Source organism: Pezoporus occidentalis, unplaced genomic scaffold, assembly GCF_034315485.1.
Source record: "Pezoporus occidentalis ecotype Australia unplaced genomic scaffold, CSIRO_AGI_Poc_V1 ctg272, whole genome shotgun sequence".
Lineage (NCBI taxonomy): Eukaryota > Metazoa > Chordata > Aves > Psittaciformes > Psittacidae > Pezoporus > Pezoporus occidentalis.
In genome coordinates this window covers 211,982-232,676 of record NW_026914632.1, presented here as the reverse complement: position 1 = coordinate 232,676, position 20,695 = coordinate 211,982, and the positions used below count along the sequence as shown (strand labels likewise).

The 20,695-nt window shown below is 37.3% G+C and overlaps 1 protein-coding gene across 11 annotated transcripts in view; it reads left to right on the top strand.

Annotated features, from left to right (window-relative positions):
* The window catches only part of CASK (calcium/calmodulin dependent serine protein kinase), a 200,331-nt gene that overhangs the window by 35,968 nt on the left and 143,668 nt on the right, over positions 1–20,695 (top strand). For all 11 annotated transcript variants that reach the window (XM_062624824.1, XM_062624830.1, XM_062624828.1 and 8 more), the window contains one exon: positions 15,893–16,005. In XM_062624824.1, the coding sequence (XP_062480808.1) occupies positions 15,893–16,005 (113 nt within the window). The remainder of the gene's footprint in view (positions 1–15,892; positions 16,006–20,695) is intronic.

The following is a 20,695-nucleotide window of genomic DNA, read 5'->3' as shown; positions in this document are numbered from 1 at the left end:
TAAATTGTTGTCTAATCTGCAACTAGATTGGTGATAAATATTTCTGAAGACTATCAAATTTAATATCAGGTCTTAAATTCTTTGGCATTTGCCTCATGGTTGACCTAAGATGGTTTTGTACTGGTGTGCTACAACAATTAAAATATGTAACTTTAAGGTAGTATAAGTTTATACCCCAGTATCTGCATTTTATAAAAGAGTGGATGGAACTGAAAATTTAAAACTTAGAATGATGCTTTTATCAAGCACTTCCCCCCCCCGAATAAAACAGCTTTTATCTGGTAACTTTCTATTATGAGCATGGGTTAGCTTGCATACTTGAGCCTTTTAGAGTAAGAGCTCCGGTAGAATTAAATATAGCAGAATAATCTGAGTTATGTAATGATGGCTCACTAAGGCAGTCTCATACGCACTTCATTTTCCAAGGAGAAAACTAGATTTCAAAAGTGCTTGCAAAAGATTTTACTTGAACATGTATTGGAACTGCTTTGGCATACTGCAGTTTAACTGTGTGTTTGTGTACATACATGGATGTGTGTATATCGTGTCTCTATGCTAATTTATATTATTAGTGATGTACCCATTCAGCTACCTCAAATAAAACTTCCTGGAAAGGCTGTATCCAGTTTGGGTATCTCTTTGAAATTGCTATTGTTTGGAGTGAGTTTTGAATATTATAGCTGTTTTGCCAGGGAATCGGGTATATTAATTCCTCATGGTATGTGGGAATCACTGCTTTAAATATGTTGCCACATGTTCATTTGAAAGTGAAACTTAGTTTAGTACTATCAGCCAATAAAGTTAGTTTGCAGGGGTATTGTTAAGCTCCTAATGAAGCCGTAATTGTTGTAAGAGTTCATCTGGGGATGCCACACACACTAAAGGACGTTGGAAACTAGAATATACAGCTGGGTTATGAGCAAAACTCTTACTCTCACAGTTATCTGAACAAATAGATTTTGTACCTAAATGACTAAAACAAAAACAGCTTGATTAAAATTCCTTGTAATTCTGGTATTGCAGGATGTCAAAGCTGCTTTCTGATATCAGTTATTTCTTTTGTAGTTCTGTATTTGCCAACATCCTTTTTTTTATTTTTTTTTTAATTATTATTATTTCCATATGCCTGGCTAGGTGTTCTGGTAAGCTACAAAAAGTATCTCCCCTGCTCTCATTTCTCTGCTAAAATTTAGGATTGTGATGCCACTTTATGCCTTGCTCCTTTCTTTTGGGATTCTGAATTACACTGTCTCATGGTCCTGCAGCAAAGGCTGCCTCCGACATTGTTTGTGAGGTTTTTCCCCCTCACTGGTTCCTTAACCCTGTGTGTCAGGAACTTGCCATCAGTGTACTCCAGAAACCTCCTGGATTGCATGCACTTTGCTGCTTTGTCCCTGCAGCAGGTATCAGGGTGTCCGTCATGAGGACCAAGTTCTGTAAACATGAGGCTTCTTCCAGTTTTTCTGAAAAAGACCTCCTGGAGGACATGTCAAAACATGGAAAGCAGGGAGGTGATCAGAAAGAGCCAACATGGCTTTACCAAGGGCAAGTCATGCCTGACTGATGTGGCTTTCTACAACGGAGTGATTGCGTCAGCAGACAAAGGAAGGGCTATGCATGGCATCTACTTAGACTACTGCTAAGGCCTTTGATACAGTTCCCCACAACATTTTTGCCTCTATATTGGAGAGATATGGTTTTGATGGACGGACTGTTAGAGGGATAATGAATTGGCTGGATGGTTGTGACCAAAGAGTTATATATGGTATAGCTCAATGTCTTAAGTGAAAACCAGTAATGAGTAGTGTCCTGCAACAGTCCATACTGGCATGGGTACTACTTAATATCTTCATTGATTACATAGATAGTGGGATTAAATGCACACTCGGCAAGTTTGCACGTAATACCAAGATGAGTGATACAATTAATACCCTGGACTGAAGGGATGCTCTCCAGAGGGACTTTGGCAGGCTTGAGGAGTAGCCTTGTGCAACCCACCTGAAGTTCAACAAAGGCCATGTTCAAGGTCCTCCACCCAAGTCATGGCAATTGCTGGTATCAGTCCAGACTGGAAGGTAAATGGATTGAGAGCAGCCCTGCGGAGGAGGGTTTGGGGATACTTGTGGACAAAAAACTGGATGTGAACCAGCGGTGTGCACTGGCAAGCCAGAAAGCCAGTCAGGTGTGGCCAGCAGGTCAAACGAGATAATTCTCCCCCTCTACTCTGCTTTCACAGGACCTCACCTGGAGTACTGCATCCAATTTTGGTGTACCCAGCACAAGTAAGACTGTTGAAGTGAGTCCAGAGGAGGGCCAGGAAAATGATCAGAGTGCTGGAATGCCCCTCCTAAGAAGAAAGGCTGAGGTGGTTTCTTTTGGAGAAGAAAGGACTCCAGTGGGGCTTTATTGCAGTATTTCAGTGTATAAAGGGGGCTTATAAGAAAGATGGAGGGAGACTTTTTGCCAAGGCCTGTGGTGACAAGAGAAAGGGCAACAGTTTTAGACTGAGAGAGTAGGTTTAGACTGGACATAAAGAAGAATTTCTTTATGATGAGGGTGGTAGAATTTCTTTATGATGAGGTTACCTAGAGAAGTGAAGGTGTTGAAGACCAGGTTGGATGGGGCTTTGATCAACCTGATCTAATGAAAGACATCTCTGCTGTGGTAGGGGAGTGGACTCTAGATCATCTTTAAAGGTCCCTTTCAACCCAAATCATTCTATGATTTTGCATTTTCCTGACCAGGCAATCAGTAGCAGAAACCCACCACAGTGTCTCCTGTGTTGATTGATTCCTAATCCTGACCTATAGTTTCTCACCTCACTCCTCATCAGTCTCAAGGCAAAATTCCATATGTAAAGCTTATCTCTTACATAAAGAACAACTCCCCTTCATTACTGTGCCAACCTGTTCTTTCTAAAGCTTTGTACCCACACATTAGAGCGCTTCAGTTCAGTGAGGCAACTCATCATGTTTCTGTGAACCAAATGAGACTGTGGCCCTGAACTTTCATGTAGACCTCACATTCTTCATGTTAATTCTCTATGTGGCATGAGTTATTACACAGGCACTTCAAAAAGACACCTAGTTGTGGTGATTTCCCAAAAGAGGCAAGAGAGGTGTCTAGAGAAGCATAATGAAGAAAAAACAGTATGATAATTTGATTTTTTTCTTCCCATTTCCCTCTCCGCCATTCTCAACTGCCAGTGCCTTTCTCCTCATTCACTTTTCCTGAATGTGCTTTTTCTAACAGTTAACTTCTGGTTCTGTTTTGTATAGCCTTAATTAATCTAAAAATATGGTTAGACTTAAATTTACAGTGTAATTTCTAGTATAAAGCAGGAGGGTGCTATGGTAGGGTTCCATAGCACGTGTTCATACATTTAGTCCAGAAACAATTGGCAGTTTCAAATTGTAGTTTTGTTCAAATTTGTAGCCTCGCTGTTTGAATACTTAGGATTCTTTGTAGCTCCGAGAATGTACCATCATTCAAACCACAGCAGTAGCTAAATTCTCTACTTTAATTTTTTTTCTTCTAAAGAGAGGGCAGTTGGTGTGGCTATGTTTACTCCTTCATGTGCGTATAGCCTAGAACAAAGCTGGAAGCTGCATTTCTACTGCTGGGCTCCTTTATGGTAACAGCAGTAGCAGCTGCCACCAGCTACTTGTGGCAGCCAAAGCAAGCTAACCTTGGGAATGCCTCAAATAAGCAGCAGCAAGTTTCTTACCGAATAGTCTCCTATTTATTTTTTAGGACTTTTACCAGTGTCACTCCATTGTTTTGGGTTGTATTTTTGAGAACATCAGTGCATAGGTAGCTCTGAGACAGTAATTTAGGGAATTACTTTAATTCTGTGGTTTTAATCAGGGGCCACAGCATTTATCACTGCAGTTGAATTCACTTCTGCTTTGATTTTAATTGAGTGATATAACTGAAACTTTGACTGTTTTTTGTCTTGGAGTGAGAGTATCATAAGGAAACAAACTGAGATCTAATCTTGGACCCCCAGTGCTGCTTGTCTGGCTCATTTCACTAGTCGGTCCTTGAATAAAATAAATAAAAAAAAAAGAATTTAAAATTCATGAGCGGATGTTTAAAGGAAGCTGGTATTTCATGTTTAGATACTTACAGTATTTGATGCTTTTACAAACAAGAGTGGTTAGTTTTCCTACTATACTTATATAACAATATACCTTCCAAATACTTATTAAGGTGAATAGCTCTGTTTAGTTTTAAAGCTTTTTCTTGGAGCTGCATTAGCTTTTTTCAAGATATCTTTAGTTTTTGAAGTTAGCAAGAGAGATAATGTTTCTAAATAAATTACTAAAACACAACTTGCTTAAAGTTTAGAGAAAGGCTGAACTAGTACAAATAGTATAGGGAAGTGTTTTTCTCATAGAGATATCTAGGCTGTTGAAATGCAATTTCTGCTTCAAAACCAAAAAAAACCTCACAACAAAAACACACCATGACTTTAAACAGTAGTTTACATGCATTAAATATATAATAATGCGAAGAACTACTGTTCAGAAACTTAAGAGATCTAGGTAGACGTCATGTGTCAGATTTTTCATTCCTGTGTGCATTTGAAAGCTTCAGATTTCAAGAGGTCAGAATTAATTCATTTCTCCCCTGGAGAGAGAATTCAACAACCTTTTATAAATACCATAACCAGGAACTTTTTTCCCAATATTCAGCTGAATGTTCTTAATAAATGCCATAATCCTTCCGTAATTTAAAATGTTATGAACCACCCTAAAGGCTAATGATTTGAGTAATAAATTCTGCTTCTGAAATATTGGAAGTCTTCCAACATCTTTAAAAGAAAACCTCAAGTATTTATGTTTTCCTTCACTTCATACATGGTCTTGATGAGAATTTATGAAATTTGATACTGATCTGCATACTTTTGAAACACACAAAACAGACCTTCTTTTCAGGATAGTTTTTGGTTTCCTAACACGTGAAGGTGTTTAGCAGTTCAGAGGCCAAACTCCTATAAGAAGTATAGGAAGCTGTCTGTCTGAATCAAGATTCTTTGGATAATATAGCTTTATGGATCAGGACTACAGTGGCAAACTTTCTCACTTAGAAAATTGGTCTCTCTTGCTGAGGTAACCTCTCGCAGAGGCTACTTCAGTAACCTCTGGTTTCCTTTTTGGGTTCCAAAGGGTCTTGTGAATTGGTATGCACACAGAAATACCCTTGAGGCTACGATTTTAAGTGACAGGTGAACTGAACTGAGATTTATGTATTTGTTTATTTTAAAAGCAAAATTTCAATATTGAGCGATGCAGGAAGCAGTTTTTGATCAAACTGATTACCAAAATAAATTCTGGTTAGATTAAGGTATTGGTTTTGTGTGAGATATTGCTTTCTAGTATATGTGTGTGTCTTAAAAACATTGGGGGGTTTGGCCATTGCTGTCTTTCAAGTTTAAGACTCAACTATTGTGTAGTGGTAGCAAACTATATGTGAGTTTTGTTGTTAGTCACATGGGGGAGAGAGAAGCCCTCAAAGAATCTCTGAACCATTTGCATATATTACACTATAAAGGTGATGAATTTTCAATTTTGAGGAACCGTTATATGTTATCACAGACATAATAACAGTATTTAAATGAGGCTATTTCCATTTAAAATGTTAAGTTTCTTCTCCACTTCTGTAGTGGCCCATGAAAGTCAAGTGTGCCTTTCTCTGTTGTCATGAACATGTAGCAAACTTACGGTTTTTGTAACGCAATAGTGTTGGGGCAGCTGAATTAGTGGTGATGTATTCAAAGAAATGAGAAAACCCTTCTGTCAGTGAAATGTAAGCTCAGGTTTTTTTAGCAGGACTAATAGGGGAAATTAATAATCTTAAAGTGGAAATTTAAAATTGAATCGCAGTGCAAGAGGGAGAGGAGTAGGGAGTGCTTAATACAGGATAATTCAGCTGAGGATGTAACCTCATGAAGGATATTTTGGCAACAGTGGTGGATGACATATTCCTGTCCTTCTTTCTCTTCTTGCTCTGTGTGCTATGTGTTATGGAAAGCACTTGTAGTTGCAAAATAAGCTATGCACAGTGGAGCCAGCTATATAGGGATCTACCTGAGACTTTCTCAGTTAGATGAGTTCCTTTGCTTCATTGCATGAATGCATATATGCTGTATTAGTGCAGGTCCTACAGCCACCTGTAGGACCATATGAAAAATCTTTGTGGTCTGAGATGATTCACTTTTAGCAGCAGTACTGTTTAAGCTCAACCTGTGTCCTAGCTGTTTGTTCATGCTTTTGTCTGTCTTGACAGAACTCTTTTGCATAGCTTTGCTTTAAGCAAAATCAAGCATCTGCTCTAGATGAAAAGTAGTGCAGTAAAAAGTGGGAGAAGCTGTTTGCGTGTATTTCAGTCGTTTTTGCTGCTGCTTTGATTTGGTTCAGCATAACCATGCCAAAGCTGTTTCAGAGCAACATAATATCTGGAAGGGTTGCTGGTTTGGCCAGTGCTGCTGCTGAAGAAATGCTGGTGAAGGCACAGCCTAAGATGGAACAAGGCTGTGTTAAGATGTGAATGGGATGAAAAGATTGAATGGGGAAAGAGAAAAGTAATGGTCATTGTCTCTAGCTGACGAGACTGAAGATATGCTTTTGTTTTGGAGGCAAAGCTGTTGTTTTTAATATACTCCCTTTTGTTCCTGTGATTGCAGTACTTTTTTTGAACATATTTGCTCATTCTTGCTGCTTTTCTTCTCACTTTTGAATGATTTCATACCTAACGTAGTTTTACAATTTTTTTTTTTTCATATTTCCTTTACTGCGTGCTGATTTTGTCTGATAGGTCTTTCTTCACAAAAAAACAGGGGCAAAAGATTTCTTCAGATATTAAAGTATCTGTTAGGAGAACAGCATAATTTTTTCTGAGCACTTGAACTGGTGCTCTTGATTCAGCTGCTGGTGTGTTATATTTTTCTGTGAAGTGTTGCAGAATAAAACTAAAATTCTGTGGATTTTGATTCCATAATTTTGTTGAAGTATTTCCAGTGGGAATTTATCAGTGAACAAAGCTTTCCCCTCTCCTGTTCAAGAAGTAGGTTTTGTGCTTTGATTACTGGTCTCCACCTGCGCAAAATCACTTCTTGCATGAGACGTAAATTCTTACCTACCTGTAGGTGAACCAGGGGGAGAGTACCCTTGCCATTACTATATTTGCTATGGCTGCAGCTTTTGGACCAACTCTTTCAAGGCTGTAAAGTCTATTACTAGAATATTTATTGAAAGCAGAATTTGCTTACCTGTATGCTGAGGTGGATAATTTTTTTAAGTGGTTGTATTCAGAAAATTAGGTAACATGGCAGTATCGTTTTTGATAGCAGAAGTGGACGTCCTGCAAAATTTGTTAAGCATGTCCCTTTAGAAGTACTCTTCAACCTAAGTTCTTCCATGAGTCTATGAATAAGATGGTAGAGTTTACAAAGATAAGGCCAGTGTTAACAGGTAATTATGGAATTCTGAAAATTAAGGGTGTTGTAGTATATGTGAACATGAAAATATTTTCTGAATAGCTTGCATGTGAAGAATGTTGGTTTTGACTTGTGCTAAAGTTTCTATTTCATGGCAATAGAATAGAGAATCTACTAAGTATCTTGTCTCAATGTTCTTCCTTTCCCATCCCCTCAATATCCCAGTCAGTCAACACAAAATGAGTTGTTTACAAACTAAAGATAAAGATATTTTTATATACCAGCATCTGTTTATAGCATATACATGCCTAAGAGATTTGGTAAATACCTCATATATTAAAATGTAGAATGACTGATAAACTCATTCTTGCTCTTTTGCTTGATAAGAATAATCAAGCCACAATTTACCAATTCTGTTGATACAAATTATTACAGATCAGGTAAGGATAGCTGGATAGCTTATCCCTCTTGCAGACTGAAGATAGAGAAGACAGGATAGCAGAAGAGATCTCTTTCTGCGAGTGTTTTGCTTTTATAGTTACAAAAGCATGTAAACAAGCTTCTGAATTATAGGATAAAATCTTGAAATTGAAAGCAAGTATTTTCTCAGTATGTTGCATAAATTCTAAGCATACCCTAAAGCTTTCTTGGGGAGAAATAAGGCCTCAAAGCCTTGGTCAGATAAGGCTTTGAGGAGGACTGAAAACGTGGAGTTCTGATAATACTGCAAGGAGGGGAATGCTGCTGGTAGGGCAGTAGGTTGGAAGGAGGACCATGACTGGGTGTCTGGTCCACACTAGCAGCCACTGCTTCTGACTGGAGTTGCAATGAGGTCTACAGTAGAAAGTCTGTGAGTGCTAAGGTCACTCCGGATGTCTCATTAGATCCTATAGTGTACTGCATTGGTATGACTATGTTTTTAAAGCATGTTTCCCCATCATCACACACACACACACACACACACACACACACACACACACACACCCATCAAGTATTTCTGTGTTGAATAAATGAAGTTTAAGGATTTTTGTCTAGGATTTTTGACAAGTGTTTTCCCTGATGGTTCTTTTGTTCCTATGCATAAAAGCTTGCTTAAGCCTTTAAAACAGACAGTAGTTGAATATTTTTAAATTGTAACAATAATTTATAAAACATGTTTTATCACCTGGCTAGTATTTTTAAATTCTTTAAATGCTGTTATTTAAAAAATACCTGCCATTTCCAGTCTTCTATTCACATTAGTTTCACTGGTTTTAAATGTTTCAAATCTTACCAATTTATTCAGTAGCCTTTCTCCAGTTATTTTGTTATTTACAAAATCATTACAAAAGAAAATCTATATTCTACTCAAATATTATGTAAGCACTATAATTCAGTACTTTTAAAGGTGTTTAAGTTTACTTACATCTCATAAAAGTGATCATGAAGTTGAAGGAAGACGTGTAAGTTGTTGGGATTTTTTTCCTACCTTAGAACCACAGTTTCGGTACTCCGTATGTTCTCTTTTCTGTTGGATTAATATTAGAAGGTACATATGTACACACTATATATAATATTCTATACATTAATTATAAGTATATACATTAATATATAATATTTTATGTTTATCTATTGTATTCATATATATATATATGGCTGCTTTCTTGTGCTTTGTCCTTTGTAAGTTTTGCCCTAAAATTGAGTTAAACATGGACTTGGTTTCCACAAGCATACTTGTGATAGTAATGTTGCTGCCTGGGAACTCAGTTTTGTGACTTGTTCTGGTATATCTGAAAGTATCAGATTTTCTAAAGAAGTATCAGATCTTCAAACCAAATGTTCTTCTGTGCCACAGTCATAATAATGCAGTATTTAAAATTTTCCTTTGAGACTAAAACAGAAAATGTCTACCCAACAATGGTGTGATCGCTTTTTAAACATAGATGCCCTCTAATCCAATATGCTGATTCACAGAGAGGTTCAGTCACTGTTTTAAGCTGCAGTTCCATGTGCAAATGAGCTGATATAATGACTAATTGCAGGTTTAATTGATCTTGGAAATACTTAATTTTCAAAAGAGATTCACTTCAATCAAAGGGAAAATTAAAGAACAATTACATATTATAAATGACATGGGTAAGTAAAGAGGGAAGAGATCTATCTCTTTGAAATGTGGTTGTAATTTGCCTTTTCCCCCAACAATTTTTATCAATTTGGATAAAGTTGTTTTGGAAGTATTAAGCACATTAGGACAAAAGCAGTGTTGTCTGCTGCTTAGGTAAGCTGATGCATAGCCTTCAAATAGGAAAAAAATAAATAAATCTCTGTATGTTTGTCTTTCCTTATGTGACAGACATTGTATTCATTTATAGTATCTTCATGCAACAAGCTGACATAATCCCTTTAAGGAAATATTGATCTTCCATTTAAAATATTGAATAAAGGTTACTTTAAGACCTGTATTGCATGTTTCAAGTTCTTAATTCGTTTTCTTATGGAAAAGGAGAATCAGAGGCCTTTTACTTCTAAATGGAAGGCCATTTTTAAAGGAGCACTCTGTTCATTGGAGGAGATGTTGTTCAGTATTCTTGGTTTCACTGACAAAATGTTTGTTTCTTACTTTTTGGGGGGATTGGTTTTGTGTGTTTGGTTGTTTTTGGTTTTTTGTTTTTGTTTTTTTTAACAATGAAACTGAATTTGAGAGCCAAAATGCATTGGTTTATACCAAGTTGCTCAGAAAATTCTAATTTGTTTGGGAGAGATGTTGAGCAAATTCTTGGTCATCTGACATATGAATTACTTAGAATCTTAAATTTTGGGGTTCTGAAGCATAAGCTTCTGAATGTCTTTATAGTATCCTTTAGTGGGAACTCCATTCCCACAAATCAGTTCAGTACATTCCAGACATGGGAAGGGAAGAGGCTGTCACTACTGGTTGCAGGTATTTGTGCTTGTTAAGAATCAGCAAGGTATGTTTTAATCACAACCAGTTCTCATTCACGCATACCAGTATAGAATCATAGAATCATAGAATAGTTAGGGTTGGAAAGGACCTTAAAATCATCTAGTTCCAACCCCCCTGCCATGGGCAGGGACCCCTCACACTAAACCATGTCACCCAAGGCTCTCTCCAAACATGGTTTGGAGTGCACGACACGCAGATAAAACAACAAGATTCTACTATAAAAAAAATAGTTTGCAAAATATTGGCTTATGGTACTGTCGTGGTTTAAACCCAGTCAGGTAACTCGTTCACTCACTCCCCCGCCCCCTTCTTTCCCTCCCCCTACTCCCAGAGGGACGGAGAGGAGAATCGAAAAGAATGCAACTCCCACGGGTTGAGATAAGAACAGTTTAGTAACTAAGGTATAACACAAATCACTGCTGCTACCACCAACAATAACAATGATAAAGGAAATAACAAGGAAATAACACCTCAGCACCAGCAGACCGATAACTCGCCCCCCCAGCCCAACCAAGCTCTGACCAATACCTCCTCCAACCCTGCAGTCCCCCAGCCCTTCCAGCTAACTCCCAGTTACCTCCTGGGCATGACGTGCTGTGGTATGGAATACCTCTTTGGTCAGTTTGGGTCAGGTGTCCTGTCTCTGCTTCCTCCTGACTTCCCCTCCTCCCTGGCAGAGCAAGAGGCTCACAAAGTCCTTGGCCAGACCAAAACATCATTGTTACCAGCTCTGTTCTCAGGCCAAAAGTCAAAACACAGCACTGCACCAGCTACCAAGAAGGAGAAAAATGACTGCTACTGCTGAACCCAGGACAGGTACTTACCCTTGAAGCCATAATGGCATACACTAAGTAAAATAATCTAAAGTGAAAGAGATTATAAAAAGGGCTTTGATGGTCTCAATTTTTTAGGATTTTATTCTTTAAGTGATATACTTCTCAAAGAGGGAGTAATAGAATTGATTTTCTTCAAGTTGGCCTCTAGCTGATATAAAATTAATTGTTCTGTGCTAGACAGTAAAGCTAATCACCATAAAATAGTTTCAATAAAGTTAAGGTTATGTCAGGACCTGCCCTGCTTATTCAGATTTTGGAAGCATGAAAAGAAGTGGCTGTAAGGCACCTCTTCAGCATTCCTATCCACTTTTTTATGGCCTACCTGTAAACAACAACTTCCTTAATAATGTGGTGTTATACTTTTATTTCCAGTTGCAGTAGACAGCCTAAGTCAGCATACATTTCAACTTCAGTTTAAGCAAATACATTTTGCTTTCTGATATACATTGCAGGTGGGACTCAAAGGATTGTAGGTGCTGGAATGCACTCTACCAATGTTGACAAAATATCAGTGAAAAAAAAATCTGTCCTACTACTTGCGTTTTTTTTTATGATTCTCATGTTTTGAGCTGTTGTTGTCTCTTGTGTGCATGTAAACTGTAGTGAAAGATTTTGAAAGCTTGTGGGGAGGCAGGAGGTCTGAAACCAAAGATTTGCGTGTATCAGCAGGAATGTTTGTCAAAGGTAGCACAGAGAGAAACGAAATATAAACCACGTGACATTATAGTTCTAGTTTATATGACTTACAAAGTGAAGTCTTACTATGCAGCTTAATTTGGTTCCTCTGTTTTAATAAAGAAAGAGTCAGTCTGATCTGTCTATAACAGTTCTGAAGGTCTGTTTCTAGTGTTACAATTGTCCCTTCCCCTGTCTACATTACCTCTGTATTTTAGAGCTGTATAATTTGAGCTGCAGGGTTAGTAAAATGGGCTATAGAAATTGTCATTTAGAGACGATATATGTTTCCCTAGTGGCAGACGCAACTGTTGAATAGCTCCTTGTCTTATTAGAAAGATGAAATATTGTAGTCCTTTTCTTGACTGGGAAGAGTGTGATTTTACTGCTGAGACTGAGGGTGGCCTGAAAGACTTCTGTTATTTGAATTCCAAATAAGGTTTGAAACTACTGTGTTAGGAAGCGTGGACTTTTGTTTTGCGACTCAGATTAGACAGTATCACCATGGGCTATTAAAACTTTGTAAAATTGCTGTGTGTCATTGCAGCTGTGAGGAAAAAGTAAAAAAAACTAACTGCAAACTATTTATTTGAAAGTTCTTTTCTGCTACTTAGCATGTGGAGGCAATGGTGTCTGCTTAATTGATGAGTGCACCTGTCATGAGTGTTCTAAAATCACAGAATGACAGAATATCTCGAGTTGGAAGGCATCCATAAGGATCTTTTATGGGTCCTCTCTCAATGGGACCATCAAGTCAAACTCCCTTCTCCTCGCAGGACTACTTAAAACTTAATCATATGACTAAGAGCATTATCCAGAGGTTCTTTGAACATTGACAGGGTTGGTGCTTTGACCAACAGAGTCCCTGGGGAATCTGTTCTAGTGACTGAATACCCTCTCAGTGAAGGGTAATAAATATTTTGTGTTAATATTTTCCTAATGTCCAGCCTGAACCTCTCCTGATGCGGCTTCATTCCATCTGCTCAAGTTCTATCACTGGTCACCAGACTACTTCCCCCTCCACCACCCCACTTGAGGAAGACTGCGGTCGGGTCACCCATCAGCCTTCTCTACTCCAGGCTGAACAAACCAAGTGACATCAGCCACTCCTCAGAAGTCTTGCCCTTGGAAAATTCAAGCCTTTATTGTGCTGCTGTTGTCATTGATTTTGAAAATGTCTGTGGCTTTAATATGAGAGAGCTTGTTTTGAGAAAGTTGGGAGTCTAAGGCTTGTAAATAGCTGAATCTTCAGGTTATGTTTAAAAATCTTTTCATTTCTGTATGAAACTCTAAATTGCTATATTTTGATAATAAAATCAGTTTATTGTGGGTGTCACTGAATTCTTACTTTCTCTGCTTTGAAACACTTTTGATTTACTTAAAGAGTCTTTGCATTCCTCAACTGAGAAGGCTCTGTTAAAACTATAGCTAAGTTTCAATATGCCATAAAGGTCGAGACTGTACAGATGTTTTTTGTACTCTCTCTCTCTTATGGAACTGGGTAAGATACTTAATTTTTTTTGTCCCAGACTTAATATTCAGGAAGCAGATCACTTGGGTTAGGGTTAATATATAATGCAAAGAAAAAAGAAATAATGGTTAAAAGAGAGAAGGGAGGGATGACCACAAGTGTGATCTCTCTTGGAGCTGCAGCTCATATGCTCTTTTTTGATTTATGGTTCCTCCAGCTATCTCTGCTTATCTGCTCCAAGTATGTATGCATATTCAGGTGGCTGGGCAGGCTGTCCAGCCCAGACTTGAGGAAACTGGGAAATCTAGAAGTAGCTTGGTCAACAGCAAAACATAGTTAGATTCATGGAGTTTGAGTGAATGAGTAGAAGTCAGGGGTCTACCTATAAGTAAGGATATGGTCTTGAAAGGTGTCCCTATATTCTAGTGATCTACCATTTGGTATCAGATTATATTAGAAGTGTTATTTAATGTCTTCAGAAAGGCTTTGTGTGGGGAAAAAAACAATGAGAATGAAAAGAATCATTTTAATGAAACATATTTAGTTTCTAGTAACTTATTTCCAAATTACCATAATGTAAATGTGTTTATACCATTTTAAAGCAATTTTACTTTGGCAGATGCTAAAGGAGTAAACAGACTTGGGATAAGCAGGTGACACTGATCTATGTAAAATGGGACTTTTTAATAAATTATTACTTTTTGAAATGTGAAGGGGAGGATTACAAGTCAATAGCTGTAGTCTTTCTAGTGCCAAATGAAGTCAGTTGAACATTTTGCATTTACAGGTGTGCGTTTCTAAGTATTAGAGTATTAACTGAACATCTTTTTGAAATATCTGTGGTAGCTGTTGGTAAAAGGCCTGATACTGAATAACAGTGGAGTGTGGATTTAGAGGGTATTTCAGTGCATGTTAGGAGCTAGGGAAGAGGAAAAAAACATGTGTTTTCTTGTATAGTTAGTTCTGTTTGAGCACAGCATAATTCACATGTATATAGCTGTGCTAGTAAGTATTTTCCTTGTTTGTGAATGTTTAGACTGTGATTCATTGCCTGGTTTTGGTATTCATGTTTTGTGTCAGAAATGATCCAGTTTATAGAAATCTTTGCAAGTCTGTTATGAAAGGAATACAGGAATTGGTTTTTAGCTATGGGAGTACAGGTTTGGTAGTGTGCTGAGTTACATATTTGTATCATCTGGTATATAAAGGAATACCAAAAGCCAGTCATAAATGTTTTTAAGGGCCCTCAGGGGGACGTTTCTCCCTTTGCAGGGAATCTTTTATTTCAAGAATTCTGTTGCTTTGTAATCTTATTGCTCAGAAACCTGTAAGCTAACTTTCTGATCACAGGTTGAATAGAAGAATTTGTCTTTTAAGCTATATTTAAGCATTTATTTCACTCAGCAAGGTGAATGTTAACTTAATAAATAAATTTCTGAACAAAGGCTCTTTCCATCAAGTTTTCCCTTACATCTTTTTGAGAAGACTGCAGAACGGATTTCTTCAGAACTATCTTGTCAGTCATTAAATAAGTAGCAGTAAAAAAGGCTTGATTTGCTGCAATTATTGCAGTCTTGAAGCAATCCTATTCTGTTTTCATGGCCTATTAATTTTTTCATGTTTGAAAGTTTGACCATAGTTACCTCATTGTATTGTTTGTTCTTTAATATTGGATGGAAGTGTCCATATTTTAGGCAAGGCACCAAGAGCTTAAATAATCTTCTAAAGGACGCTTACAAAAATGTATAGGTGGTCATGATTTTTAAAAGGCTGACATTGTCCTAACTCATGTTTTGGCAAATGTGATTTCATTCATAATTTATTACTTGAGTGCAGTACTAACACCTGTCTGAATTAATTTTAGTAAGTCCTTTTATCTGTAACTCTGTCAGGATTCTTAAGTGCCACAGATGAGAGGTTGTAAATTTTTGTGGAATCTTGAAGTATTGTTATGGAGGCTGTTTATATCCAGTGATGTCAAATGAGCTCAGAATAAACCTAGTTTGTTTAAAACAAACAAATGAAACCAAACAGAATGGCTCAACTATTATAATTGTTTAGAAGGAATAACCTTTCAGTTGTTTGAAATAGTAATTTCTAAACTTTAACCTCTTCTTTGGAGGTGTTGCTGGGTTTTGGTTTTTTTTATTTTCTTCTCTTGTTTGGGTTTGAGTTCCCCCCATCCCCTGCCCTATTTGGATTATGTATCAAAATAAAGCACACTTTTAATAATAATGTCAGTGTGCTACACAAGGTTTCTAAGAGAACAGGGTTTCTAAAGTGTCAGAGTATGTCTTTAATATAGGAAAATGCAAAACTCATTTAGTGTTCCTTATACTGGTCTGTAGTTAAAACTATTAATTTTACATTTTAATGAGCAGCAAGCATGAGAGGTATAAGCTTCCGTGGAACTACTACACTTGAATGTTGGAATCTAAACTTTGCTTGGGAGTAATGGAACTGTAGCTCAACACAAAGAAGAGAATGGGTTATATATTGCTGTTTTCTGTTTGTGTGTGTTCCAGGGGTCCATTCAGTGTTGTGCGGCGATGTATCAACAGGGAAACAGGGCAACAGTTCGCTGTAAAGATTGTCGATGTAGCAAAATTCACTTCAAGTCCTGGATTAAGCACAGAAGGTAAGAACAAGCAAACAAGTTCTAAGCAGACAGATTTTTTTTTTTTTGGTCAAACTCTTACGTGTTTGTGTGCTTTGTTAAGATCCTTTCTGGTTTATATCTTGTAGAAGCTTTAAAGCAAGATCTTATATTGCAAATTTAACTTAGTTGCATGCATTTCTAATCTTTAGTACTTCCTATGGCTGTTCAGTTGCAATAATAAATACTGGAAATAATAGAAGGTCTATACTAATGCTAAGCCATTGCTATTTCTGTTTGGATTCTTTTTTTTTTTTTTTTAAGAATGAGAATTTCTGAAACAAAACACAAATTCTGAAACAAAAAAAGCATATAAAGGAAATTAACACATCAGTTTTGTTTTAATTAGTGCAAATTTAGCAAGTCGTTTGCTACAAAATGAGCGAAGACTTGCAATTCAGATGTATAAAATGATATAAAAAACTATACATTTTTCATATAGCCAGGATTTTAAAACAATGCTGCAGAAGCTACAGTGTAAATAAAAGCCTGTTTTTCTAAGTTGAATATGCAACCCATGTGTGCTTAAAGTGCTTCTTTTGCACTCTATCAGAAAGAGCATGGTAACTGAATAACAATCATTGTGTATTCCATGTCCAGTGTATTCTTTTCTGGAGATCATATTCCTTTGTACAATAATGATTTCTGAGGATTCCCCTTGTGCCATCCAAGTCTTTACGACTTGGTCCCAGGTTCAGCAGCATAAAAGGGCCAATGGCTTTTGTTGGTAATTATAGAAAACAGTACCCAGTTTTATTTACGAAGTAACTCACAAGTCTTACTTCAAACTTTAAATCTTATAATGCCATTGCTAGTTTGTTTTTCCTAGACCTCCAACCAAGTATGAGCAGCGCTTTCTGTAATATTCAGCTTGTGTGTAGTTGCATTGAAGTTTTGACAGGTTATATCAATACTGCATTTGGAGTTACTGTATTTTTACCAAAATGATTTGGTATCTCTTAAAGAAGTTCTGTCCATATTGTAGTCTTTCTTTGGGCCCTATCTTAACTACTGATGCTAGGACACTTTTCTATCTCTAGTGGAGTATGGCTTTCCTTGCTCCATGAGAGTAATTTGTGGGCCATGAAAGAATTGTTGAGAGGGAGAAATAGTAAATAAAAGAGAAAGGACTCATCAGGAGGGAAAGAGAAGGCAATAACAATAATATAGTCACTGAAAAATGGAAGGATAGCCATTGATGGTTTGCATTTGCTGCCTGGGTGTAAAGACTTAGGAGTATACTAAGAATTTGTTGGTTTTTTTTTTAATCCACTTGTGCTATATTGATAGCATTGTAATTCTAGGCAGCCTGTCACTGAGTTAACAGATCATAGACACCTTTTCCGTTTAGAGGTTTTTTGTTTTGGTTGTGATGATGGATTGTGGTTGGGGTTTCGTTTAGTTGTTTTGTTGTGATTTTTTTTAAGGTTTTGAATTGTTAGGCATTAGATATATAATATTAAGACACAAATATATAAATGAATGTGAAGCAAGTTCTTAACTCTGCGTAAGAATCTGAACCTGTTTTTCACAAACTCTTTCCATCTTGTGTGCTGTTTATTTTGTGGCTTTCCTTCTGTTTTCCATTGTCTTTTGTCTTTTTTTTTTTTTTTTTCCCCTAGGTTCTAGTTTGGCTGGGGTTTTGGTGGGGTTTTTTTTTGCTTATTTCTGATATGGCATTCCTTAAACACATTGGTAGGCAGCCATGATCATAGAATCATATAGAATCATGGAATGTATTTTGTTGGAAAGGACCTTCAGATCATCCAGTTCCAACCTCCCTGCCATGGACAGGGATGCCTTGCCCTACACCATGTTGCTCAAGGCTCTGTCCAGCCTGGCCTTGAACACTGCCAGGGATGGAGCATTTACTGCTTCTTTGGGCAACCTGTTCCAGTGCCTCACCTCCCTCACAGTAAAGAACTTCTTTATATCTTATATACCTGAACTTCTCCTATTTAAGTTTAAACCCATTACCCCTTGCCCTATCACTACAGACCCTGATGATGATGGTAATTGCATAAAATAAATGTTACATAACTTACCTGGGAGGAAGCTGTATTTGTTAGTTGTGTTAAAGTGTAAGTTGGAATGGAATGGTAAGATTGATTCTTAGGAACATTCTTTACCTCAGAGTTTTGCCATCTGTTATCTTTGTACAACTTTCCACCTCCAGTCTTTCTCTGAGGCACAGGAGTGGGAGAGCAGGACATCCTGCATGAGAGGTAGCTGATGACAGTTCCTTACATTAATTTCACAAATATGTAGAGTGCTGAGTGGTAAAGGGCCCAATATGCCTCCATATTTATGACGAGTTCTTTGTTCTTGAGTGCTTTCATTTAAAAGTGCCCATATGAGATAACATGTGTTTATGGACAATAACTTCATCTTTATATTTGTCAGCAGTGTACTCTTGTGGCAAAGGCAGACAACTGCATAGCATACTGTTGCAGAAGTGTAGCCAGAAAGTCAGAGGAAATGATCGTTTTCTCTGTGCATCCCTTGGGAGACCGCATCTGGAGCATTGCGTGCAGTCTTAGTTCCCCAGTACAGGAAAAACAATGCTGTACTGACATGAGTCCAGCAGAGATGGACTGAGAGAAGTGGCTTTGTCTAGCCTTGAGAAGCTAAGGTGAAATTTAGTGCTGTCTTCAACTACTTAATAGAAGGGTACAGAGCAGATGGAGCCAAACTCTGCGTATCGGTGCACACTGAAAAGACAAGAACCCATGTGGACAAGTTGCAACATGGAAAATTCCAACTAGAGACAAGAAAAAAAGAAATCACCCTGTGAATGGTAAAACTGCTGCAGGTTGTATAGAGAGAGAGACTATGGACAGAATCCTCAGATGCTCAGAACTGGGCTGCACTCTGCTCTGAATTGCCTTGTGTACTTTGACCTGCTTTGAGCAAAAGTATGGAAAAGATAACCTCTGGACATTCTTTCTAACCTATGTGATTCTGTGGTATTAGTAGCAACAGTCTACATGTAATCTGCGGGCAATATAGTTTTAATCCTATACAGGGAGAGCATTAAGTGTAACATGACTATGCTTAAAAAAGTTGAGTTGAAACGGTTTGACACAATGTTTCAAGTCAGAAAAGTTAAACTGCCCTTGAAACAATATTTTAATTTAAACCTGGCTTAGATGCAATGTCTCAATTAACTTTAACTTTCAACTTCTTTTAAGGCTGGCTGGGGGTGTGTTAAAAGGACTACTTGATAGTCTAACAATTCATTAAAAAAAAAAAATTATACTGCTTTCTCACAGTAATGGTTATCTGTCTTACCACAGTAACAAAAGCAGTCAAGCTTGAAAATTTGATACTTCTCTAAGCTAATCTGTGTTTATCATTTGAAATATCATGGGCATTTGTGAGCCACTAGCTTGCAAGTCAAACTTCCATCTAGTAGAGCATTCTTCCCATAAGGCTGCTCAATACATGTAGTGTGTATAGAGATGAACATCTCAAGTGATTTTTATGTCTTTGTGCATCTTTACAGTGGTTTGATAATGGAGGGGGAGGGGGAAAATAATGCTACGTAACAGTGCCCAACAGCTAACAAATCTAATTCAGGCTTAATTCCATTGGATTTAAGTATTAGTAGTCGTGTTCTTATGTACGGTGTGTCATCAATCTCTGTAGTACTGTAATTCAAGCATATTAATGAAGTATATTGACACCTTGTCACTGTTCACATGGCTGCATGATCTACTGGATTAGTGGTGGCTAGTTTACATGGTGACAGATTCTACTACAGTTCACTGTGCTTTCATATCACAGAAAATTAAAAATATACACAAGAAAATGCAAAGCTTTAATATTTTTAGGTACAAAAGATACTATTTTACACAGTTCAATTTAGAGGATTCTTTTTGAAGAATACTTGATGCTGTCAGAGACAGGCTTACTCATCGAGGTCTCATAAAAGTAGTGTAAATAAACTTACTTTCAAATACAGGTCTTAATTGCTATACTTAGAACTTTTGGTATAGAAAACTGTAAAAACCATGTTCCTTATTTCTGAATGTGTTACAGCTGACACCATAGTTACCTTTTACTGTCCATTTCTTTTGCTGCTGTCTTCACATCCCATGCAGTTTCCTTTTCTTTATAATTCTCTGTATGGCTTGCATATCTTTCTTTTAGTCGGTGGTTCTAACACCAAATATCTCTTAAGTGCAAACACTGTTTCTCAGGAAGAGAACAATGATGGGTTCTTTACTATGCTTAGTAAAAGCTAATATACAATATTTGCCTGCCTTTTCTTAATGTCAGATTGCTGTCTTTTAACATGCTGAGTGTTTTTTAAAGCAATTTAAATGGCAGTGTCCTGCTTACGTCTCCTTGAAGTTGTTTTTCACGATTTAATTGATTGTATATTAGATTCAGTTATGTGTAATTCATTTTGATAGACATGTCCTCACAAAGAAAGTGATTAGAATTATTTCCACAACCTCATGATAGCCTAGACTGTATTTATTAGGTTGATATATGCATCTGTACAGGTTTGTATACATGCATATCACTGTGAAGCAGAACAGATGAGCTGATAAGGAATGATTCAGGTTTCCTTTAGAGCCTCAACTGCTTCTACTGGAAGCTGTGAAGAAAGTCTCTGCAAAATGTTACAGCTGTGTCAAAGAGCAAAATTGTAGCCAAGAAAGAA